The 19,278-nt window shown below is 41.2% G+C and overlaps 1 protein-coding gene across 1 annotated transcript in view; it reads left to right on the top strand.

Annotated features, from left to right (window-relative positions):
• Positions 1–19,278, top strand: part of IL21R (interleukin 21 receptor) — a 274,497-nt gene that overhangs the window by 193,856 nt on the left and 61,363 nt on the right. The window contains exon 7 of the mRNA XM_044089327.1: positions 6,334–6,436. Within this exon, the coding sequence (XP_043945262.1) occupies positions 6,334–6,436 (103 nt within the window). The remainder of the gene's footprint in view (positions 1–6,333; positions 6,437–19,278) is intronic.

Below are 19,278 nucleotides of genomic sequence, written 5' to 3'. Positions count from 1 at the left end.
CTCAAATTAAATCTAGAGGTCCCCTCACCCTATGCCCATACAGCAACACAAAGGGTGAAAAACCTGTGGATTCCTGGGGAACTTCTCTGTAAGCAAACAACAGATAGGGCAAATATTTGTCCCATTCCCTCTTAAACTGATCTGCAAATGCCTGTAGCATGGACTTGATTGCAGAGTTTAACCTCTCAACAAGACCATTAGTCTGGGGATGGTAGGGGTGGTCTTCATATGCTTCACCCCATAGGACTTCCACAGACAAGCCAGCAGGTCTGACATGAAATTGGCACCTCTGTCTGTCAGTATTTCTTTTGTGAAACCTACCCTGCTGAAAATCTCTAACAAAGCATTTGCCACCATTTCTGCCTCAATGGAGGACAAAGCCACATCCTCAGGGTATCGTGTAGCATAATCCACTACCAATAGGATATACTTTTCCCTGTGGAACTTGGGGTACTCAGAGGACCCACAATATCCATAGCTACCCTCTGAAATGGCTCCTCAATCACAGGCAAAGGCATTAAAGGAGCTCTCACTTTGTCTCCTGCCTTGCCTACCTTTTGGCACTGCTCACAGGTCCTGCAGTACCCTGTTACATCTCTGGAAATTCCAGGCCAATAGAAGTTCTGCATAATATGCCTCTTTGTATGATTTATACCCATATGACCTGCAAAGGGAATATCATGGGCTATGGCTAGAAACACCAGACGGTAGGCTCTAGACACTACCAACTGCTGTACTCTCTCACCTTCTAGCCCTCCCTCAGGGTCCACTCCCTTTATAGTAACCCTTTGTCCCAGTATACAGATTCCCCCTTTCCTTGAGAATCAGGTGCCTCCCTAGCTGCCTGCCTCAGGCCTTTCAATGTAGGGTTTGAGAGCTGAGCCTGTCTCAACTCTCTCATTTTAACCCTTCCCAGCTCCCCTTCCACAGGAAGTCTGGCATCCTCTGACAGTGGTGCCTCATTGTCAGCCTGGGTACTACTACTCACCTCTACCTTTGCAGTCACTCTGCCCAAGTGAATATCTGTACCCACAAGCAGCTGTGGCTCACATTTAGTCTCACTGCTACAGAGTAGCTCCCTCCCTGAAGTAACCACCTCACCAGTCCTGGCTGCAAGTATGCAGTCTGTCTGCATCTCCCTCAGGCTACCAAACCCACATGCTTGTCTCCTAGCCTGACTGCTTGTAACTGCATACACACATGGTACTGTCTCATTCAAATCCTTCCCTCTCAGCACATGTGCAGGATGGTAGTTTAGTACCCCTGTTGTCTGGAGACAACCTACTATTGGCATTTTGTCTTTCCCACTTACTGGCTCCCTCACTTTTGTTCCCCACCTTGCCTCCATGGACACTTGTATGCCACATGGCTCCACTGGTTTCATTCAAAACATTTAACCCTAGCTCCTGGATATGTGCCTGGACTAGTAGCTTCCCTTGCTACTGGCAGTTTCTGTTGGGACAGTCTGTGCTGCCCACCGTGGGTTCCTTTAGACCCATGAGCAGTACTGGGGGTCCCCTTCCTGTGCAGGGCTGCCCTGCTTGCTAGGTATAGGTCTCCCTTCTTCTCCAACTCATCTGAAGTAGCACATTGTCTATCAGCTAACCAGATCCTCATGTCCTCAGACAAAGTGCTAAGGGCTTGTTCCCTCACCAAAAGATCTGCCAGCCCTTCAAAAGTGGTGACCTGACATCCACTCACACACCTATGGAAATAAGTGCTCAATTCAGCAACATATTCACACACACTTTCATCTGCCTTACATCTATGCCCACAAAACTGTTTCCTATATGTTTCAGGTGTTAGCTTAAACAGTTCTAAAAGATATTTCTTAACAGCAGTATAATCAAAACATGCAATGTCAGACATTTTGGACAGAACAGTTACAGCTTTACCATGGAGTAAGGGGGTCAGGAACCATACCCAGAGCCCTTGGTCAACTTCATACTGTTTACATACCCTCTCAAACATATGAATGAAACTATCAAATTTACCCCCCTCTTTAAACTGCGGAAGAAATTTACTGACCTTTTGTGCTTCTGGGGTCCAGTTACTCCCTTCCCCATTACCTCCATGACTCTGGTGAAGAGTCAGCATCTCCTTCTCATGCTGCCTCTGCCTATCTTGTTCTTCAGCTTGTAGACATAACAGTTTCTCATTCTCCTCAGCCTGAAAATTTTGCAGTCTCTCATTTGCTTCTAATTCCACATACCTGGCCTCCAACTCAAGTATCTTTAGCTCCAGCTGGATTTTTAAATCCACTGCAGAAAGGTTGAACTGTCCATTCAACGAGGGAATAATATTTCCACTGCCAGTCTGATTGTCCTCCTGGTTGCTGTTTTCTGATGCAGCTGTAACCAAGGCTGCAATCAGGTCTGCCTTAGTCAGGTTTCCATGCACCAGTCCCCTAGCCTGGCACATCTCTGCCAGCTGGCTCCTTGTCTGCTTTCCATACTCATCTGCTGACATGCTGCCTGCTCACCCTGACTAACTAAGCTAACAAAAGAAATAAAACAATTATGATCTGAACTCAGAGTATTCACTGAGTGAATGTTTTAGAGTACAAAACACCTTCAATGTTCACTGTATACAAGTTACAGGATTCACTCTACCCACACAACTACATGACAGTTAGCATTTGCCAACTAATTAATATGTGATGTGGCTATCCCACCGCTGCCAAACACAAATGTGAGGATATCTTATCCCAACCACTGCCACCACAAATGTGACACCCATGCCCTGGTCCAGCAATAAAGGAGCCTCAATCCTCACCAATAACACCAGAGAGGGCATCTCATATATGAGGAAAGGATAACAAATGCACACCATAAAGTGCAATTTCCCTTAAGAGCACACAGAGATCACAGTCAGTCTGGGGCTGTTCGCTCCCTTGCTCTCCAGGTCCCCAATAAGACTCCCCACTGGCACAGCTATAGGGTCCATATCTCAGCCAGCTGGGCAAGCTGAAATCTTCAGCACCCTCTCTGTCCAACCAGTGCTTCATGTCCCTGCCCAAGTAGCTGACACACATACACTTTAAGATAAGAGTTTATACAACCACACAGACACTTCTGGGGAAGGCAGGCACAGGTTCTCCAGCTGTGCCCCTTTTACCCAGATTATATGGTAGTAATCGCTTGCCACCACCCAGCTAATATTATCAGCTACCCAAAGGCCCTTAAAAGGGTGTCCAATTATTACTGTGCAATATTATTATTCAATTGGTAGTGTGACTAAACAGTCTCAATGCTTATTAGAGTGAGGTACAGGATCATTATATACATGCAATGTACTCTTAGAGATTAATTTATCTCTACACAAAACAGCCACAGTAAAAAGGTTTTAAAATATTTAATAATAAATAATTAAAACCACAAGACAATACTTTCTACTAACAGTGCTAGTCAAGAGTTCAGAGATCACACAGAAATACTTAAAATAAATCAGTAGTACAGTTCTGACATCACAGAAAAACACTTAGTCTAATCTTTCTAGTTCCTAGCTATTCCTAAAAGAAAACACAAGTCTAAGATAACTTACTTAAAGAAAACATGCAGAGTGCTGTCAGTTGGATGATCAATACAAAATTGTTTCATTATCTGTGGTTCTCTCTGTTTAAATTGAAACTGTAGTTCTGCTAAACATTACATCATTCTTCATCCTTCCTGGAGTTCCCAGGCTATACATTAACTACATTTACATTTTTAACATCTCCCTTTTGTTATCTTGCAGTTGGTCAGGAGCAGAGCAATAAAATACATGTGCATGTTTAAATCTAACAATTCAACTCTTGGTTAAAACAATAGAAAGAATTTCTTCATCTAGACCCTTCGGCATCACTGTCTACATCAAAGGGTCACTACATGCTTTACTTTGGTTAGTAGAGTGCACTGTTGTCACATTTATTTTCAGTTCTACATGTAACAGTATTTCTTTACATTTAAGACAACAAGCCTGTAGTTTACATTCATATTTACAAATGACAGAATTATCTGCACAATTCTATCTGGCTAGGCTGGCAGCCTTCACACTGTCTTATTTAGATATGTTACCGATACATGTAACTCCATACAAATTGCAGAAGGAATTGGTTCTGGGCACATTGCAGATGCTGCAAAGAGCACTTTTGGCTAACATCAAAGATTGAAACAATACTAATTTCATGAAGTTTAATCATACTTTGACTTAGGAATAGGGTCCTTTCCCTTCATGGTATTAGAAACTCAAAAGTCTTGGAGAAATTAAAAAAAATGTGTAATACAAAAACAGTTTTAACTCATGCTTATCCATATCTGAAGTCTTAAATTGCACAATTATTTTCATTTTTAGTTGTAGGCCCAAACTCTGAAAGAAATAGTCTTTCTATGGTGCTACTGTATTTCTTTTTGAGTCTCTGTCATAAATTCTTCCAGCAAGTTAAAGTTTTCAATTGTTACTTCACAAAAAATTTTAGCTCCCAAATGAATTAACACTTGCTGAGGGATGATCTATGCCTGGCTTACAAGGCCTCCACAAACCCCACACTTATAAATCTCCTACATATTTGTAATTCAAAGATTAGCAGAAATACAAGGTCTAGAGCCCTACATTTTGTCCATCATTTAAACAGAACATGTTGGAGAGAGAGATATGTGTTCCAGAGGCTACCCCTCCTATGGAACAGGCTTCCCATCCATGTGAAACTGAGTTTATCTATTACCCTGTTAAACCACAATCTAGACCAGTGGATGGGGAACAGGAAATTTACACCAGGGCTGGCACCCATGTCTCTTATGGACAGAAGTAGCTTATAAATGCCTGGCCTTCAATGGCTTATTTGGATCCAGGTCATAATTATTCTTTCTAAAAATCTTGGCTAGGCTTAGAAATGTCCCCTGGGTCATTAGCCTAGTAACAGTCTATGAATCTATCAATCTATGAATGCTCTTATGTGTTTAATGTCAGACCCTAATGGCAAAATAATACTATCCATAATGTCATACCTGTTCAAACTGCCATTGTTTTTACTTTCTATTCTTACAACTAGCCATATTCTCTGTGGCTCTTGAGAAACTGCATATCTTTGTCCCCTCTCAGTTCCTTCATCATTTCTTCCTTGCATTGCTGCATCTGCATAAGTCCTTCTTTATTGTAACAAAAAACCCTGTTGCAGAGGTAAACCCTTAAGAGTGGCTACTCAAAAGCTTAGAATACTTTCAATGTTTTCCCTTTACCAGCTGTCACTTTCAGTTTCCAGCCTGTTACTCTTGCCACCATGTCACTTCATCTTGCTTCCTCTCCTTCCCTTGGCTTTGTCTGGTTCATCAAATCTGCTAGCACTTGGTGTATCCAGTGCTGCATTTTCCAACTCTGTAACAGTTATTTCATCTCCTTTTATTTTCCCTCCTTCAGTAAGTTTTTTTTCTGCTCCTCTTTACATCTCTGGTGCATTCTCCTCCATCTTGAAATTCCTAAAACTGCAGTAGCAGCCCTCTGATACCACCTAGAAGCTCCAGTGATTGCTTCACCTCCCCTTCTCCAAGGAGTAGTGGAGGCTCACTGGTGCCCTAGCAAAATTTCCCCTGGTAGTTCCTGGCTCCACATGTCCTTTTCCTAGATTTTTATTAATCTCCTTTAGTGATCAGTCTCTTACCACCAGCACTGTTTTGTCTTTCTGCCTAAACTGGCTCTCATCTCTTTCACTTTCTGCCCCATAACCTTGGTCTTCTGTCTGCAACCTTAAGTCTATCACTTCCACCACTCCCAGCCCTCTTCACTCTCTGCACTGGTTACCCCTTGATCACCATACATCTAATTTCTTTTCCATCCTTACTGCTGTCTTCCCAAAAGTCTTCTCTACTGTTCTGTCCAGTTATCCTCTACCCATCCTGTCTGCCTTAAGATCCTTGCCTGCTCTCTGTCCATCCTGTCTGTCCTAGAATCCCTCTCTTCCCCCCTTGCTCTCTGTCCTTTCTGTCTGGTATAGGATACCTCCCTGTCCTTTGTCCAGTCTACTGTCCTTGCGGTGTTGGATCCTACATGGCCATCTATGGATTTTTCTCTCCTTCATCACTTGTCACTATTGTCTGCACCTATCCTTTCAATGTGGCTTATTTCTCTTTGCATTCTCCTTCACAGCTTCCATTTCCCTAATTATGTAGCATTCATAATGCCACTACCTGGATATTCAAAATGCTTTACTTCATCTGCCATTTGATGCAGACCAGGAATAACATTTAGCCTAGTAACTCACTATTGCAGCTTTCTGTTTAAATGCTTAGTTATACAGTTGCTTTATTTATTTTTAAGTTTTAAGTTATATGCAGTTACTGAACTTGCTTGTTTTCTCAGCAGATGAAGGTGCTTCACAAAATAGGGCATGGCTTCTTTTTCTTGTCCTGCCTTTACTTGCGATCTTAGTGCTGGGAACTATATCATTTCATTTGCCAAAAAGGTGAGTCCTTATTTTTGTTACTTTCTCACTACATTTATAATGAATTTTTCTTTACTGAATTTATTTTTTACAACTGTCTGAAACTGAAGAATTTGTTTTCTTAAGTTAAACACTCTATATCAGTAAATAAATCCCATTTACATACTAAAATAAGAGTTGCAGAATGCATGGTTTAAACTTTTACTTACAAACTATGTATTCATGTTCTACATATTTTATACTATTTAGGGTCATGTAGGATCCAGACAAGCAGTGAGTGTAAGTCATGGAAATGACAAAACACCAGTCCATAGCAGAGTATATAAACACATTCATGTCTGTAGACAATTTGAAGTCAGCATGTCTTTAAGATGTAAAAGGAAAACACAGACCTTGGTGAAACCCTGCATAGACATAGGGAGGACAGCAGATTCTGCACAGCAGGCACTCTAAACAGGACTCAAGCCACTGAACATTGTAGCAAAATTAACCACTGCATCAATAAAACAAAGTGCTTCATGATATTGACAGCACAGTGCAGCGAAGTCGATATGGACAGTGCAAATGTACTGTAGTTACAATGACAGTGGCGTAATCAGTCATACCTTTCATCTCTCCCTGATTTTGCCTCATATTGTTGACTACCTCCCATAAAACGTTTGATTTTCTGGTACATCACTAAGGATTATAGACAGTAATGAAAGACAATATTTTCATGTTTTCTTATTATTCTAAAATGTATTTTGATTGCAAGACATATTGTTGTATTAAATTTTGAAATTAATTACAGTTAATATTTAAAAAATGTCTTCAATAGTGAACCTTTGCTCCTCCCATTATATTTGACTTTATCAAGAATTTTTAAGCAAAGAAGCTGAGAGGTATTTATGCCCTAGGTTCATATTACATCAGTAACCCCTCATTTGGATATGAGTTATGCTGGTATTTAGACATGTTGTGAGATATGCTTGTATTTACTCATTGCTTGAGTTATGCTGACTTTTAGTCATGTTGTGAGTTATACTGGTATTTATTCATAATTTGTGGTCTTGCACTGAAGGAATTACTTTGCAGCAGTATGTCATTTGTACATGCACAGTCCTGTTGTGGGTTAATGTTACCAAAAGGGGTTCCCCAATACTGGGGTTACAGAAGTTTGAATACTGACTGTGCTGTTGGTGACCTAACTTTGACTAACAGGCCCAGCCACAGAAAGCACAGACTCAGTACATGAGAATTAGCAGATGAAACCAGTTCATCCAACAAGGGGCAACAAAGCAAAGAGGATATCACAACATTAGCGCCTCCTGGTTAAAGTGAGACAGAAAATGTAGAACATATACAATGTATACAGGGCAACACAGTACGTGTGAAAGTATACACTACACATAAAGAGAGGAGTTGTCTTGTGTGACTGTTACATGTACGACAATGTACAAAAGGCTGAAGTCCACAACGAATGACTGAGGTCACTGCAAGTGGGAAAGTAACCTTTCTCCAGAGTTGCAGAGTTGTTTATATTAAGCAAAGAGTGCTGAGTGCTAAAAAAAAAAAAAAAAAAAAAAATCTTGTTTTCCCGCCTTACTGAACTAGAATAGTCCAGTCTTCAGAGTTTGCTGATCTCTGGGCTTTGTCTTGGTGCCTGTGCTATTCCATATCCTTATTTGGATAAAAGGAAGCGTCTTTGTTCACCAGTGGGAGTGGGGAGCACTGAACAGCCTATTTGTCCCTAGAGGAGTGGTTCCAGCCAGAAACTTGTAGTCTATTGGCCATTTTGGGTCAATTCCTAGCTCTTTTCAGCCCCCTGTAATAAAGCCCACTTTAGCGCGCTTTTTCGCTTGTATTCAACTCAGCACCGCTCCTCGTGGTGTCCTGTAGAGTTCTACAAGCAGCAGAGAGCAAAAGAGTGACTTTTTCCTGATTTAAGTATTTTTTCTGGCGTTTTGATTATTTACTGCTTAGCGACTGCATTTTTGCCTGTTTATACAGCTCTGCATTCTATTTAAACTGTTTTTGTGTTGATTAACTGTTTTGCACTTTTTAAAAGTTATTTGTTGCTTAATTTTACATGTAGGCTAACAAACTCAAGTGCACTAGCTGTTTAAAAGCATTTAAAGCATTTACTGTCTGTTTTTCCTCTGTTTTCTGCAAAAAAAGACAAAAACAAAAAAAAAAATCTTGTTTTCCTGCCTTACTGAACTAGAATAGTCCAGTCTTCAGAGTTTGCTGATCTCTGGGCTTTGTCTTGGTTCCTGTGCTATTCCATATCCTTATTTGGATAAAAGGAAGCGTCTTTGTTCACCAGTGGGAGTGGGGAGCACTGAGCAGCCTATTTGTCCCTAGATGAGTGGTTCCAGCCAGAAACTTGTAGTCTATTGGCCATTTTGGGTCAATTCTTAGCTCTTTTCAGCCCCCTGTAATAAAGCCCGCTTTAGCGTGCTTTTGTGTGATTTAGCGCGGAGTTGCCCATAGAGCACCATCGGGCAGCGCCGGTTAAACAAGGTTAAACTATTTCTGGCTCAGTAAAGTCTGCTCTTCAATTTTTCCCTTAGAACTTCTCTACTTGCAATCTAAACAGTCTATTCTCTATCTCAAAAGCTCAGCACTTGCTCCTAAAGCATTTTTATATAGGTAAAGTACTTATATACTAAACAAAGTACTACATTAGCCTAGAATCCCCTTGAGTACCCATTTCCCTATAGGTCCCTTCTGACTCAGTTACACAGCAAACTTTTTCACTTTTTCTAGCATGTCGAAGGGTCAGTTGCTAGCGTCCTCTCCTGTTCAGCTGGTGAATCTGGGCATCTTGAGGCAATTACAATTGCCTCATGTACACAGACAACCCACTCCTTCTCCCACAAAACACAAATACATGTGAGAGATGCAACTATATAGCCAAACTGGAGGCTGAGCTCTCTCAACTCAGGACTGGCAAGACCAGACAGGAGGAGAAGGAAACCACGCACACCACAAACCCAGTTTCACATAGAACTATCACAACTGCAAAACAAACACATAAACACACAAAGACATACTCGGAGGCACTGATCAAAAATCTACCAAAACTACAGAGGCCTCCAAAGCAGACACCCAAGCAACTGCCACCTCAAGACATAAGACATGCAACACATAGTTCTCAAAGTCAGTGTGCTAAACAGTCACAGCCCTTAAGGCCAAACACAATGCCAGACACACTTGTTATAGGTGACTCCATAGTCAGACACACTGACGTCCCACTCACCCGACTGAACAAGGAAAAGATCACAGTAAGCTGCCTGTCAGGCGCTAGAATCCGCCACATAACACAAGCACTCAGGTCACTCCACAGCAAGTACAAGTATGACTCAGTCATTGTCCATGCCGGTGTGAGCGACCTGAGATACCTCCCTGGACTACATGAAAAGAGACATAGAGGAGCTCTCAGATTATGTAGCCCAGGCCGGTATGACCCTGACCCTGAGCAGTATCCTACCCTCACCAAGAATGATGCCACAATACAGAGACAAAATGATCAGCTTTAATAATTGGCTTAATTACTGGTGTCATTCTAAGGATCAATGTCTGTCTGCCTGGGATGACATGCTTGACAAGCCACGCTGCTCAAGTGACGGCTTGCACCTGTCACCCTGGGCTTCCGGATATTGGCAAAGGCTCTTGCCACCCCCATAGTGCCTTTTTTAGGCAAGGCTCAAATGATAAACCTACCACCCTAGAAAACAAAAATGGAGAAAAACTAAGGGTAATGCTGCTCAATGCCAGAAGTCTAAACCTCAAGATGCATGCCCTCGAAGCCCTCCTCAGTATGGAGAACATCGATGTCTGTGCTGTGACTGAAACCTGGTTCAAGGCTCCTGAGAGCACCCCAGCACTATCAGGTTATACCTCATATCATGTGTTCTGGCCCCAAAATCCGGACCGAACCACAAAAGGAGGGGGAGTATCCATATTCATAAAGGATACCCACACCTCCAGGTTAGTGGCAACGCACAAAGCATCGGAGACCATCCAGGTGCAATTAACCACAGGTAAAACTGCCCTACAGTTTGTAGCATGCTACAGACCACCCTCTCAAACTCAGGAAACCCACACAGCCTTCCTGAAGACACTGGAGAGTATGAATGTCTCTCCAAACACCATCATATTGGGTGACTTCAACTACCCAAACATAGACTGGGAACATTACTCAAGGCCCAACACCCTAGCCCAAAGGTTGCTGGAGTTCATAAACTCAAATGCTATGGAACAACTAGTCACCATTCCCACAAGAGGAGAAAATATACTAGACCTGATCATCACAAACATGGGGACAAAATGCTCCACACTGGAAGTATATCCCTCATTGGTGAGATCAGACCATAAATTAATCTCACTGGAGATCCACATCCCGCCCACAACCCCAGCAAAAAAGACCACAGTGAAGAACTTCTCAAAAGCAAACTTCACACTTCTTAAGACTGGAGTGGTGTCCTTCAAGGCCCCAGAGCCAGTGGAAACCACAACCCACGCTGCTGAAACCCTTACAAATGCCTTCTACAAGCACCTCCAGGAATGTATGGATCAAGCAATCCCTAATAAAATCAAGACCCTTTCCACCAAAGGCAGGCGCCCGGTCTGGTGGACCCCAGCCATAAACAAACTCTACAACAAGAGGAGAAAGCTACTACATGACAGAGCAAAATCCCTAAAAGGGAAGGCATCTCTGATCACTACTAGCAAAAAACTACGATCATTCATAAAATCATCCAAGGCCAACTTTGAGAGAAAAATCGCTAATGACACAAAAGACAATCATAAGGCCTTCTTTAGCTATGTTAGAAACCTGGGTGGAAACTCCCAGATATGCTCAGAATTAGTCCAAAATGATACAAAAATCACTGAACCCACAGACATTGCCAACATACTGGCAGACAGGTTCAGTGCAAATTTCTCCCCTCCCTCCCCCCCAAAAGGAGAAATATCTATCCCACCAGAGTCTAGCCTCCCAAACATCTCAGATGTCCAGGTGAGAGCTGCTCTCTCTAAAGCAAAAAACACAGCATCAATGGGACCGGACGGTGTCCCTGGCTGTGTGCTACACGAACTTAATGAGGAACTAAACCCACGCATAAGGCTGCTGTTTAATCTTAGCCTTACTACAGAATACGTACCCAAAGAATGGCGTACGGCAACTGTGGTCCCACTCCACAAAGGCGGTGCTTCTACGGACCCTGGAAATTACCGCCCCATAAGCTTGACAAGCCTTGATTGCAAAGCTATGGAGAGGATCATAATGGAACTCATAAATAAAGACATTGGGGACCTACAGACACTGGATCCTACCCAATTTGGCTTTGTCAAGGGCAGATCCTGCCTCTTGAACTTGGTTGACTTTTTCAAAACAGTCACTAAGGCCATTGATGAGGGTAAGGCAGTTCACACAGCCTACCTTGACCTAGCAAAAGCGTTCGACACAATACCCCACTCGGGCATCATAGAAAAGCTCACCAGCTTAGATGTAAACCCATATGTCACAAGATGGGTTGCAAACTGGCTCAAGGACAGAACACACAGGGTTAGAGTTGCTGGTGCCATGTCAGACTCTAAGCCGGTCACGAGCAGTGTCCCACAGGGCTCAGTCCTGGGCCCCCTCTTGTTCGGCATTTATTTTTCTGAAGTGCAGGCAAACATAGGGGATTGTGGCTGACAAAATTTGCAGATGACTGCAAACTGGGCACCATAATTGACACTCCATCAGACACAGACATCCTCCAGAGAGGTCTCATAGAAATGGATAACTGGTGCCAGAGCCATGGCCTTAAGCTAAATGCCAAAAAATGTATAGTCATACCCTTTGGAAAAAACAAGGTAACCCCTAATTACCACATAGGTGGTAATCCATTAAACACGGAAGAAGATATCAGGGACCTGGGGACCCAAGTTGACAGTAACCTCTCTTTTGACACTCACATTGCCAAAGTGGTTAGGAAGACCTTCTACATTGCCCACCTGATCATGAAGGGATTCACATCCAGATCAGGAGAGGTCATTGTACCCCTGTACTTTTCACTTATCGGACCAATGATTGAGTACAACGCCCCATTCGGAATGTACCTTACCCGACACCTGCAGCAGTTGGAAAGACCCCAAAAGTTCCTCACCAAAAGGATAAAGAGGCTCAAACATATGTCATACGCTGCCCGACTGAAGAAACTCCAGCTCTATTCAGTTGCATACCATCTGCTCAGAGGTGATCTGTGCCTGACATACAAGGCCATGTCCAACCCGGAATTAATGGACATGCTCCACCTCAAAAAATCCAAATCCACCAGAGCCACGAGAACAAGAGACTTAAACCTCAACACGGATATAAATAGGACGTGCTGGAGGGACAGATTCATCACCCAGAGACTCCCTACACTATGGAACAGAATCCCAGTCCATGTGAGGCAGAGCCCCTCACTGACTCTGTTCAAGAGAAATCTTGACGAGTGGATGGGAGATCGTAGGTTTTCACCCGGGAATCATCTCTGTGTCACTGCTGGACAGAGGCACAGCAAACTAATGGGTATAGTATTCTCATCCTAAGGGGTGGTGAAAGCCACACACACTCTGGCTAGGCTTATAAATGCCCTAGGGCAGATAGCCTAGTATGAACCTATGAACCTATGAACCTGAGGATGTGGTCTCCTGAATGGGATCGTTGGAACTTTGCCTTCTCCAGAAGTGGTCTCCATTTGTGAGGAGTTAAAGGGAACAACATATATAAATTATCAGTGTTGTAGACTAGAGAAGGAAGAAGGTCATAGGGAAAAATAATTTACTGCAGTGGTTGTCTGTAAGCCAGAGTTGGTAGCACTTCAGAGCATATATGTAGCCTGAATATATAGAGCTGGGAATAGCTAGGTCCTGGATATACATACATATATATAGCCATGCATAGCTAGGTGCAGAAAGTGTTAAGGCTGATAAATTATCCAGGTGGCAGAGTGCAGTGACAAAGCAAAAATGCTTTTAGATAGAAGTGAAAATGCGTTTTTAATTGTTTTGAGTGTTTTCAGTGGATTTCAGTGAAAGGGTGACCGTATTCCACATTTTAGAGACATAAAAGTAGAGAATATCAGCATTGTGAGACTGTAATGTCTGAAGCAGGAGTTTATCCTTGCAATGAAGGACTTTATTTGGTGAGTATTTCTGTACTAGGTATTGCAAGGATGGACATTTTTCATGCTGGCATATTATGCCATGAGCTACTTTTGTCAGTTTGAAGGGTAATTGGGTAGTTTTATCCAGTCTTATTGCTTTAGGGCCAAGCAGCGATAGGTTCTGTATGGAAGGTTGTTGCAACATTTTTTCTAGTTTAGTAAAATAGGACTGAAGCATAAAGGAGTGACTAAGAAAGGAGTGCCTGAAGATTAATAAATTAACTATACATATATGCAACTTTATATTATAATGTAGATGATCAAACAAAATAAGCCAGAACATTTCATTCACTTCAAACTAATTTCATTACTCATATAAAGTTAAAGGTCAAAGCAGGGAGACTAACTTTAAACAGTCCTCCAAAATTTGAAGAGTAAGATGAAATAATAAGCTTAGTTCACTTCAAAATATAGTCTTTAAAAAATGTTTCCAAATTCTGTATGTTTGTTTGTGTCTTTCGGCTTTTCCCGGTTAGGGGTCGCCACAGCGGAACTCCGGTCCGCTAATGATTGGCAGTAGATTTTTACATGCTGGCTTGCTGGGCCTGATGCACAACCTTCAATGAAGGAATGCCCATTCACGCATGTCGCCACACAGAAGACGCTCTAAGTGAGAATCGAATGGGCAACGTCTAACTGTAAGGTGACAACGCTACCACCACCGCAGTGTTTCCAAATTCTGTATGTCAGGTATAAATCAGAACATAAATCTACAGATCTAAGTCATTACATGATAAATTGTTCAGCAAGACATGAGAATCTGAACTGCAAGCCAAGAGTTGTAAACAGCTGTAAATTAAGTAATGGGAAACCACCAAATTGATAATATGTCATTGATTCTGTAGTTAAAAGTAAACAGACCTGGGAGTCCTCTTGTGCTGCAAAGGGATAAAGCCCTTTATGTGACCCAAATGACCCCTGTTCAACTAATGGGCATGGGTGCTGAAGGGAGTGAGGATGGGAGGGTGAGAATGAGCAGCTCTATCCTGGGAGAGAAGGTTTGGGAGGTGATTTGGTTTGCCACTTGGGCAACACATAGTTGGAGCTCTAGGTGGTGCAGCCCATGGTCTCTGGGCCAGAGGGGCATACTGCCAGTGGTATGGTCACATAGGTGAGGGGGGCAGTCACACAAGGAAGCTGACATGGATGCTCCTCTCCTCATAGACTGGCAGCAGTAGCATCCTTCAGAAGCTGCCAAGGAAGGATTAGGAGTTCCAGGGGAAGAGGGAGACTCAGATATCTCCATGGATGGCAGCCCTTTAATCAGCTATCACTACAGGGGAGAACAAATGGGCTACTGACTGCTCTTACCCATGAGGAATGGATTCATAGATTGCAGGGGCTTATCGTCAGCAGACAGAGGGATTGCAAAAAAAAAAAAAACACGCGCGCGCGCGCACACACACACAAACACACACACACACATATAAATACATACCATTAAAACATTACGAATAAAATCTGCACAGTATACATATGTAATTCAATTTTGCATCAGTTGTACACCTGCAGTTGCAAACAGATATAAATGAATACCAAGTCAATACATTTAAATTGCAAACAAAGTAACACGTTCTTAACAGGTACTTATTTTCAGAACTCAGCAAGCATAGTTTACTTAAACAACCAAATAATAACCTAGAAAACTTATCTTAGCTGAAAATTACTTTAAGCAGCTTAGAGCTATGCATGCTCCATCTCCCCTTTTATCCCTGCTAGTCCTCCTAATGTGGTACTCAGAAATATCCTGTATTGAATCCTAACAAAGTTCCTAGAACATCACATGGCCAAAGGCATATTAGCTAATCCTTTTGGTGGCCATCATCCAACATATATAATAAGGAACTGCTGTTCTTCATTAGGCATAATCTAGACAATAATAGTAAGGAGTCTAAGAAATCCATACTTAGAACAAGCCAGAGGAGAAACTGACTTATTCAACTGAACTGTCAGTTCTTTTGGCATACACAAATAAACCTTGACTACAGCCCACATACCACAGCCCACATGACTAGTGTTTGATTAGTGGCTCAGGGATCTGCTGGAGCTAAAGCGGGGAGGATCAGGATAGGTGTGCCTATCCTCAGAAGAAGGGATGGAGTGGATTTGTCTAATGCCACAGTCCAACAGAGGAGAGGTAGCAATGCAAAAGATGGCCCATGATTGAGCATTCAGCCCTAAGTTGCAAACATTGTACCCGTGATCAGTGGTGTACAGCAGTGTGCACTTTCATGGTGAGGGTACAGTGGTTCCTGCAATGATGGGGTCACTTGTCCACAACTCAGGGGAGAGGTAAGGAACTATAACAAAAATTTTCACTTGGCCAAGATTCTGTTGATGGATCTGAAGAAGGCATATTGCCGAAAGCGCTTGTCCTGGTTCTGAGCGAAATAGTGGATTTTATTCATTAAAGTTTTACATATTGTCTTACTGTAGTGGAACGTTTCTTGTTTTCTTTACATTTACAAGATTATGATGAGGGCACAAGCCACTGCTATCTGTATGATGGACTCCTCAGGCCAGTTCTTGCCATCACTGGGGAATATCCAGGATGGGGGAACAAATGTGATTGGCTAATACAGAGTGGCATGATGGTTAACAGGCACAGAAGAAAAAGAACATAGAAAAAAAACCTTTCTGATATGAATGTTGCAGCATTATAGCAGAGTGGTTGAAGTTTTTGCTTTATAACTCTATGGTGAAGAGTTCATTCCTGACCATAGTCACTATCTATATGGTATTTGCAAGTTTATTACTTATTTGATATCCTTTTTTTCTGCAGTATGTTTTAAGATAATTCCTACGTATATTATCTTTGTTACTGAAAACATCATGATACTATGAAATTATTTCTTATTTCTGTCATTATCTGTCTATTAACATTCATCTATTTTCATATTATTATTAGTATAATATAATACTTATGTATTCTGTTAATGTTTTTTTTCTTTCTGGGATCTTTTCTACCTTGGTGCCTCTGTAAAAGGGCTCTGTCTAGGAGTGCCAGTCCAGTTATCAAAGTATAAATAATGAATCAATAATTTTATTTTGTTTCTTTGTGTGTTTGATCAAAGACACAATGAATCATAACTTGGAATGGTATTTGCAGTGGCATTTGGCCAGTGTACATGACATAAACTCTTCTTCAGACAAGTGTCAGTAGGTGTTTACTATCCCCCTGAAGCACCATTAGAATAGGCAGATTTACATTTCGGATGAACCATGACACAGAGCCTTAACCCCTGTAGTAGTCAAAGGGGTGGGGTATTTTTCAAGCAGACACTAGAAATATACTTCATTCAATGAAGTTAAGAGGATAGAAGAGAAGTAATTACTTATGTGGTAATTTTGTAGTTAGAAAAAATCTTGAGTATGCTTTCATCTGAAACTGAACCACAAAGTGTCCCTGTAATGCATTCTGTTTCAGTGTTTAAAAGTCAGTGGAGGAAGTAATAGCAAGGAACAGTTGGAAAGTGATTGGTAAATAATTAAAGCATTTGTAAAAACAATATTGTAACCAAAATTTAAACAATTCTAACGCTGTATCTCAGTTAATTGAACTAGGTTAGTTTTTACGGAAAGAAAAAAAAATCTTTTTGAAGCTATAATGCAGCTGCCGGATATGTGGTTAAAATGATATGGTAATTATTCATGTTTGATATAGATAACAATCATATAGTCAACCATCTTCCCCTATGTAACCCTCATATTTTTGCAGACAGTTACATCTCCCATGTAGTATACCATACATTGTTAAAAGATAAGTGCATACATAAGCCACCTGTAATCAGGCAACCTCATTCATTCAGCAGCGTGAAATGAATTCTTTTCACAAATATCTGTGTGAGTAGCACTGCTTTTATTGCATAGCTTAGCAGTGTTGTGTTTGATGTGATATTAAAAATTATAACTCACTGTTAATGCATTAAAGAAATTAATTTAATAGGAGTATTGCTCATTTGAGACTGTATACAGATGTTCCATTTACTGAGGCTACAGTTAAGCATGCTAACATGGCACACAGAACTAAAAAAGAAATGTTAGGTGTATGATTTGCTAATACTGTACTGTACTATAGTTAGCTAGAAACACTGTATGCAATGAGACTGAGAAACAAAAGTCTTAATTACCCAAGCTCGTGCTGAATAGGTATCAGTCTCTCCCTTATGGTTCAATTCTTCTGCACTTTTAAGAATGAATTTCCCAAACACTGTAGTTCATTTAATAAGGTTTTATTAGATGTTCACAATATCTGAATACTGTCTTCATTAACAGTACTAATAAACAATTCAAGTTGCTGTACATTATTCTGATTGTCCTGAACAATGTAAACTGTCATAGTCTCTAGATGACCTGTTTTCTGTTTCATGCTTGAGTGTTAGACATCTTCTCTGATGTAACAGGCCAAATGAACTTACTAACCTTAACTAAACTGCTATTCTGAACACAACATATTATATTGCTTCAGTCCAGTAAATTTTTTAATCTTGGTCTCAGGCTTTGTTTTGTATATGCTTCATTAAGGAGCATTCTGTTGCTGATCTTTTCCTTGAGAAAAGAACATTCTGTCTGCACACTTTATGCTTATCTTTTTCTCTTTAATAAACACTCTTCCGTGCTTGGCCAGGAAGGTTATTTTTCTTTCTGCTTAACTGTCTTTTATGCATAAATGAAACACAATGTATTTTATCCTTTAGCCTGTCTAATGCCATAGGTTCATAGGTAGGTACTAGGCTATTGGCCCTAGGGCATAATTAAGCCTAGCCATAAAAATGTTTTGCTTATGCTTCCCTCCCAAGTGGTTTAGTTTCCTGCGCCCCTGTCTAGCAGGGCCACCAAAGTGATTCCCGGGGTCAATGTCCTGTTTCCCATCCACTCATCAAGATTCCTCTTGAAGAGCGCTAATGAGGAGCTCTGCCTCACATTTATGGGAACCTTATTCCAGACAAAGGGGAGTCTCTGTGAGACAAATCTGTCTCTCCAACAAGTCCTGTTTATTGTTGATGTCAGGTTTACGTCCCTTGAGTGAGTAGCTCTAGTGGATTGGGTTTTCCTTAGGTGGAGCATGTCTAATAACTATTTTAAAATGGAAATCCCTAATCCAACAGTTGCCCCTGAGGTTACTGATGAAAATCTACTGGGACTTACTTCTGTAGTTATCTTACATTTATATTGCTAATTACTGTATTTAGCTTTATACTAGCTGACTTATAATTTAAAAATAAAAAATTATATGAATAAACTTACGATTTTAATTTTGACCACTAGGTATCACTTGAGCATTTATGGCCTGTTTGGATTGGAGTCTTTTTAAAACTTTTTGTATACTATTTGTATACTGTACCATGCTTTTTCTGCAACTGGCGCTTTTCTGCATCCGAGATCTTCTTAATGTAGGGTTAGTCTGCACTTTCCTTCTGAATTTCTTTACATAGTTTTTTAGCTGAGGATTTTAAAATTTATACCTTATGATAGGCCAAATTTTCTGAAAACCTACATAACCTAGCAGCTGATGGTTGTACTTTATTAGCTGCTTACAACCTACATTTGGTATTTAATACCCTCCCACTACTTGCATTGTGCCCTTTTATTAGCATTATTTGCATGTCTTGGATTTTTACCAGATTTGTCTCAACCATTGAGCCCACTTGGCTCATTTGTTATACCTTTTACCTTAATTTT

Source organism: Protopterus annectens, chromosome 12.part0 (assembly GCF_019279795.1).
Source record: "Protopterus annectens isolate FY-2018-M chromosome 12.part0, PAN1.0, whole genome shotgun sequence".
Classification (NCBI taxonomy): domain Eukaryota; kingdom Metazoa; phylum Chordata; order Ceratodontiformes; family Protopteridae; genus Protopterus; species Protopterus annectens.
The sequence above is the reverse complement of the archived record's forward strand: the minus strand, read 5'-3'. Positions and strand labels throughout refer to the sequence as shown.